Genomic DNA, 6,688 nt, shown 5'->3' on the forward strand with positions numbered 1-6,688 from the left:
CCCCTCTGACCCCCTGCAGCCCCTCTGCACATCAGCCCCACGCCCAGCTCGCCCGCTGCGGAGTTTGGGGTCTGGGTCCCATGGCAGAGCTGAGGGGTCAGTCTTGGGGGGATGGGTTTGGTAGGGGGAGGGGGCTGTAGGGTGACCCTGGGCTCTCTCTGCACTTGGGATCACAAAGCATTGCTATCCTCATAATAAAACTGTTTTAAAGCATATCCTAGCGCAAGGATCTTGCTTGTCATCATTAGGGTCCAGAGTTAACCAGTGGGACAAGGAACAGAAGCAGAGTTGGTGCTGCTTTGCCCAGCTCTCTGCGGGCCCCCCCAGGCACCCCCTCGCCAGGCATCACAGCGGGCACCTCGCCGCTTTTCCACCCATTCTGCACCCTGACAGCTCCGCGGTGATTTACAGCAGACAAAGACACAGCACATGAGTGGCCCAGCCCTGCCCACCGCCCCCACGGTGCTCGGTGTCCCCCACCCTCACCCATTCCCCCTTCCCCACCTGCATGTGGGTGCTTTCACCCCTCCTCTTCCTCCCACCCAGCCCTCATCACAGACCCCAGCATGAGAGCTGCTTTGCCTCCTATGGGGTGACACCGTGCAGCACCCCAAATCTGGCAGCTGCTCCCCAAACCACCCGGCTTCAGCTCACCCCCACCCCGCCGGGCTCCAGAGAGGCTCAGCCAGCCCCAGGGTCACCATTGTCCCCGCGGCCTCCCCAGCGCGGCACAAGGGGACATTTATTCCCAGCCAGCCCCGGCCACTCAATCAAACCATCTTTGTGTCCGGAGGGGCCTGGGGCGGAGGGGCTCGCCTCTTGCCAGCACGGGAGCGTTGCAGGCGTTTAAACTTAAATCCCTTGGAAAACACTCTGGGTTGGGATGCTGGGCTAAGAGCGGCAGCTGGAATGCGAGCGACGGTGCTGAGCGGTGCCAGGGGTACAGCCAGGCCATGCCCAAAGCATTTTGGGTGACCCGACCCCATGGCAGCCACTGCCTGTGCCTCAGTTTCCCCCACTCCACAGAGATGAAGCAGCTCACAGGGGCCAGGGAAGATGAAACCCCAGGCAGGTCTTGGCATTGGGCACAGGGACTGAGGAGCCCCCAGAGGGTCACTGCACCCCATCACCGCACCCCACCTTCACCTGCAGGCTGGGGGTACCTCCTCTGGGGTCCCCTCTGCTTAGCCTGAGCCCACAACAGTGCCCAGGACAGCCCGGCCACTGTGCTGCCCCATTCACCTCCACACCCCTCTGTCCCCCAGAGCCACAGCGTCCCCATCCCCCCCAAATCCCTTGTTTCAAGCCAGCCAGCCCCATGCCGCTGCGCTCAATGCAGCAGCCAGCCTGGCCTGGGTGCACAGCAGCCTGCAAAGCCCCAGGCACCTTTGCCCCTCCAGGACCCCTGAGGACCCATCCTGAGGGGGGACACACATCCCCAGGGGAGCATCCCCAGCCCTCAGCCACTCCCGGTCCCGCAGGGCTCAGGCTTGGCACAGCGGGTGCAGAGCAGCCCCTTCCTTGGCTGCAGGGAGTAAGTTGGTGTGCAGGGGGCTGACACCCCATTTTTTGGGGCACAGCTGTGGTTGCCACCAGGCAATGCCATCGCCATCCCACTGGGACGGGGCAGCCTCAGCCCAGCTCCAAGCCCAGTTCTGGCAGAGCATTTCTCCTCTTGCAAACAGCCCCCCAGAGCAGATTTTGGCAGGGTCAGACTCTGCCAATGCGGAGCAGTGACCCACACCCCCGTCCCGCAGCAGGGCCAGCTCAGCTCCCCACCGCCAGCCACGAGGCAGCAGGGAAGCATCCCTTTTAGGATCTGTCCCCAAGCAAAGCCCTTTCCTCTCCCCAAACCCTGCAGTAAATCTTAATCTTTCCCCAGTGCTGGCAGCTCAAGCACCAAGGGACTGTGCTGCTGCCTTTTTCGGGCTCATGCACGTACGGCTTGGAGCAGGAATCTCCCTGTGGTCCCTTTCTGCGACTCAGCCCCTGTGCAAACGGCCGGCAGATGCTGCTTGGGAAATGGGGTCCCTCAGCTCCGGAGGCTTGGTGCAGGGATAAAGAGGGTGATGCTTGTGGGAGCCATTGGGGAGAGCACAAGGGGTTTTAGGAAACTGTACCAGGGCTTTCCAGTCCCTCCCTACTGTCATCTGGAGCAATATCCCCAGTGATTTTTTTCCCCCCAATTCAAGTAAAAACAAAATAAAGCCACTCTCCTGCCAAAGTAGCCACACTTCCTCTTAGTTTTCCACCATAAGCCAGCAAAATTAAACACTGGGCACTAATTCTGGGGGAAAAAACAAAGGTATCCACCAGGGAGGTGAATCCATCAGCTACCTGCCCTAAATCCACACCTTCAGCTCCTTCAGTTGAATTTTCCCCACCCTGAGGGTGCCAAACCCTCTTGCGCATCCCAGGAGGCAGCTAATTAGGATTAGCTGCTGCATATTAATTTCATACTCCCATATGAAAGCAAAGGCACGGCCAGGAGCCGCAGCACACCTTCCGCCAGTGATTCCAGCTTCATCCCGCTCATTCTCGGGACCGAGTAAATGGGGAAAAGGAAACAAGCAGGGCTAGGGGCAGCGGGGAAAGGCTCCATCCCAGAACTCCCCGGCTCCAACAGGAGCAATCCCATTCATTTGGGCCATTTTATCTGGGAGACCATTTAAGGGTGTTTTCTCTCCCTGCCCCTCGCCCTGGGGCGGAGAGGGGGAGCTGGGGGAAGGGATGTGCCTGCAGCCATCAGTTAATCTTTAGACAGAGACAGGAGGCTTTTTTTGTGTGCGTCTTGAGGGAGTTCCAGGGGTGGAATAAAGCCGCTCTCTTTCACTATTTGCCATCAGGATGCGGCGCGATACAATTTTATTCCAGCAGTTATTTAAAAAACCAAAACAAAACAACACTACAAAGGAATGGCTCCTGCCTCTCTCCCCCCAAAAGCAGGGTTGCTGACCTGCGTTCCTACCCCGGGAGCACCCTTCCCCAGGGACATGCGTGGGTGCTCCCGGGTCCTGCAGCCACTCACGCTGGTGCCTCAGGGTGCCCACCCAGCGCTGCGGGGTGACCCTGGGCCCAGAGAGCAAACGCAGGAGCGATGCACATGAGAAAACACAAAAAGCAAGATATTAAATGCACCCTGGGCCTCTGTGAGCAGCGCGGGTCCAAGGCACTGACTAACTCAAACCGCTGCTCGGAGCAGGTTCCCCCTTCCCCTCACTGCCACCCCAGCTTTGCCCAAACCAAATCCCCCGGCTGGATCCTGCCCTGCACCCCAGCCCAGGGGAAAGGCAGCCGGGGACCCCGTGGGGAGGCTGGACCCTGCTCCCTGCAGGAGAATCACTCCCTTGGGCCCCTGCCTTTGCTCTCCTGCATGGTCAGGGATAGAGCTGCCTTCAAACACGTGCTTTTTTTTTTTTTTTTTTTTTTTAAGACTTCATGTCATGTTTGTGTCTTGGCTGGCTCTGTGGCCATGCACAGGGGAATGGCATGAGCGCAGGTGGGCAACAGCCCAGGTCAGCTTAGCCAAAACCCACGGCGAAAGGGCAGCCATCATCCCCCTCCACCCCATCCTCTGCCTGGCCAAGCGAGGATGGAGCCCCTTCACCAGCCCGGACACCACGAGGCTCCCGGGGACGGCAGCACCCAGGGGACCCCAGGGGGGCCGAAGTCCCCCCTGTGCCCATACTGCCTTGGGCAGGGCAGGAGTGCCACATCCCAGCCCCGGCAGATCTAACCACCAGCACAGCCTTACATCCCCGCAAGGACACGCAGGATCATGTCACCCAAGATGCCACCAAACACCCTGCAGCCACAGGGTCCCAGCCATGCCCAGAAGCTCTCCTTGCCAAAATCACAAGAAGGAACAAAAAAACCCCCAAAACCCAACTAACATTGCCTTCAGCAAGGGTTTAGACCTGTTGGCTTGGAGAAACACTTGGAGACACAGAGCTGAGCTGTGCAGAGCAGTGATTCCAGGGGCCGGGCAGCCCCTAACCCTCCGCTCTCAGCCAGGACTAGCAGGGCCAGGTTTGGGGACTGGTGGCAAACCCCAGCCCTGCTGGGCCATGCTCACTCCTCCTGCTCCGGCCAGCAGGACCGAGCCTTGGGGGCATGGGGTACCCAGATTTCAGCCTCTCCTTTTCCCAGGCTGCCTTCCCCGGCAGCCCCATGCTCCTGCAAGCAATGCCCAGAGTCATGGTGAGAGCCCAGGAGCCGCATCCCCACGGAACCACCACAGCTTTGGGGTCTTCACCAGCACCAGCCCGATTTCTGCCACCTCAAGACCCCCAACCCTTTCATGGGTGCTGCTCAGCCCTTTGCCTTCCCCGGGACGACCTGCTCCACTCCTCCCCGCTTCATCCCCCCCATCTCCACGAAGCCCCCAAATGAATCCATCTCCAGTGTCCAGGGGAGGCATTTGAACCCAAATGCCTCATTTTTAGCTCACAATGCGAGGGAAAGGCAGCCCCGAGGAGCCCTGTTAGTCTCCTGTCCTGCCGAGATTTTAATCTCTTTGTGATCAGATAAAGGGAGAGGGAGATGGAGACGCGCTCCCCGCAGAGAAGGGCCATTCAGACCTGGTTCCTGTAATAAAGTGATTTAATAGATCTAAAGAGGCCAATTCCCTTCTTTCTCCCACAATTACTTCCTGTGGGTCATCATTCACGTATGTAAATGAAGAGGGGAAGGAGCGGGTTATGGGGGGCTCTGGGGTGTTAAACCCCAAAGGCTGGTTTGGGGCACCGTGTGTGGCACGGGCAATGGGTGCTGGGCACAGCACCCTGGGCCAGGCCACCCTCAGCCCGCTCCGTTTTCCCCTCTTGCCGGTGCTGGCTTTTGCCCTCCCAGGCCTGACTCCTTCCCCAGGGAGCAGAGCCAGCACCGGCTCTCAGGAAGCACCCGGATGCTGGGATGGGGAGAGCGGTGGGAGAAGGGCCCCTTTCCCCATGAGCCACCCAAAAGCAGTGAGGGGTGGGAGCGTGGGTTTGGTCCCTCTCCGAGGAGGGGCTGGGGCTGAGCCGGTGCTGGGGTGCTCCACAGTGGGAGAGCTGCCAGCATCAGCCCCAGACTTTTGCTGCGGGCGAGCAGGGATTTTGCACCACCAGCGAGCGGGGCAGGAGGTGAAGCCCGACCTGGAGGAGAAAGACTCGCATCAGCCCAAAGCTGCCCTGCTTCTGGTGGTGCAAAGCCCCACGCTGGGAGCACCCTGCCCTTCGCTGCAGCAGGGGAACCCCCACACACGCTGCCCCTCCGCTACCCAAAATAACTCACTTTCACCCAGCGTTCGCTGTATTTCCAGAGTGCAGCAAACCCCACACATGGGAACCCATGGCTCCACCGGCCCCGGAAAATGGGGGACACCAGGAGGCTGCAGCTCTCCCTGGGCGGTGGGATGCTCCTGGTAGACACCCCAGCTAATTCTCTTTTCCTGCAGGAATGTGAGCAAGAGCAATCAGGAAACCAGACTGTCTGGGGGCAATAAACCCACAGGAGAAGGGAGGGTGGGCGGGAGGCTTCCCCCCATGGGCACTGGGTCCCGCTGTGCTACACCGAGATCCAAAGATCCATTTGCTCTCTTGAGAGCATCAGGATCTTGGTTTTCCCTGGCTGGTTTGGAGCCCTCACCTCCAAACCCAGCTGCGTTTCTGGCACGGGATGGCAGCTCCTACCCAGGCACTTCCACCATGCTGCAGCTGAAGAAGAAGGGATTTGCTTGGCCCTCAGTTATCATTCCCTTGCCAAATCACCGTAGCCCTGCCTGCAGGAACCATGGCCTCACAGGCAGGGGGGGGGAACCACAGGACAGACCCCAGTTTGGGAAGATTTTGGCCAGTGGAGAGCAGCAGCCACTGAAGCCGGCTCTGGAGTCGGCACACACGGCACCATCACGCTGCCCTGGTCCAAATCTCACCCAGTTACTCCCAACCGTACGTACAAAACCCCTCATGTTTGCACCAGAGACGCCTGAGCCCCCTTTGCTTGTTCTCGTGTTGCTCCCCGGCCCCAATGGCCACTGCTTTCCCGGGACAAGGGGCCACGCTCGTCATGCAGACCCCGTTCCACACAAGCCAGTGCCGAGCCCCACATCTCCCTCCCAACTCTGGCCCCATGGCCCCCATTGGGACATCATCCCCAAACCCATTCCCTCAGCCCCTAAATGGAGACCCCCGGCAGATAGTCTCCCGCAAGTCGAGGGAACTCAAGCAGCCGCAGACCCGGATCCACGGCTTCCCTCGGCGCAGGATCACTGACACGCGTGGGGCTTCCCCCTCGGCAAGGTGTGTGCGGATCAAATCCAGACATGAGACTGTCACTATCATACAGGATCCATAGGGGCACGTACGCGACCCCGCACGCCTTTGTGCCGGCCACAGCAGAAACAAGGGGCCCGGGCAGAGATACCCGCCCCGGGGATGAGCCACCGCTTAGGGAAAGCCCAATCCTGCATCCCTGCCTGGCTCAGGGCTCCCAGCACCCCGTACCCGGGGTAAAACCAGCTCTTCCCCGCATCCGTCTGTGTGGGGTGAGCAGCATCCCTGCTCCCGCACGTCCCGCTCAGCCCCGCGGGCACCTGCTCCCCTGGATCCAGCCCCGAGGGGCTCCCCAGGGAACCGCGATGCGAAAATGAAATCGCTCCGGGGATCGGCTTACGGGGCTGGTCCCCGGAGAGGAGCCCCGGGCCGCG

The 6,688-nt window shown here is 60.2% G+C and overlaps 2 protein-coding genes across 2 annotated transcripts in view; one reads left to right on the forward strand and one right to left on the reverse strand.

The window, feature by feature from the left end:
* The window catches only part of LIN28A (lin-28 homolog A), an 11,917-nt gene extending 5,967 nt beyond the window's left edge, over positions 1-5,950 (reverse strand). The window contains exon 1 of the mRNA XM_009648550.1: positions 5,915-5,950. Within this exon, the coding sequence (XP_009646845.1) occupies positions 5,915-5,950 (36 nt within the window). The remainder of the gene's footprint in view (positions 1-5,914) is intronic.
* A 161-nt stretch (positions 5,951-6,111) lies between these two features.
* Positions 6,112-6,688, forward strand: part of CRYBG2 (crystallin beta-gamma domain containing 2) — a 37,994-nt gene continuing 37,417 nt past the window's right edge. The window contains exon 1 of the mRNA XM_035904017.1: positions 6,112-6,281. Within this exon, the coding sequence (XP_035759910.1) occupies positions 6,112-6,281 (170 nt within the window). The remainder of the gene's footprint in view (positions 6,282-6,688) is intronic.

This window comes from Egretta garzetta, unplaced genomic scaffold (genome assembly GCF_000687185.1).
Source record: "Egretta garzetta isolate BGI_Z169 unplaced genomic scaffold, ASM68718v1 scaffold101, whole genome shotgun sequence".
Lineage (NCBI taxonomy): Eukaryota > Metazoa > Chordata > Aves > Pelecaniformes > Ardeidae > Egretta > Egretta garzetta.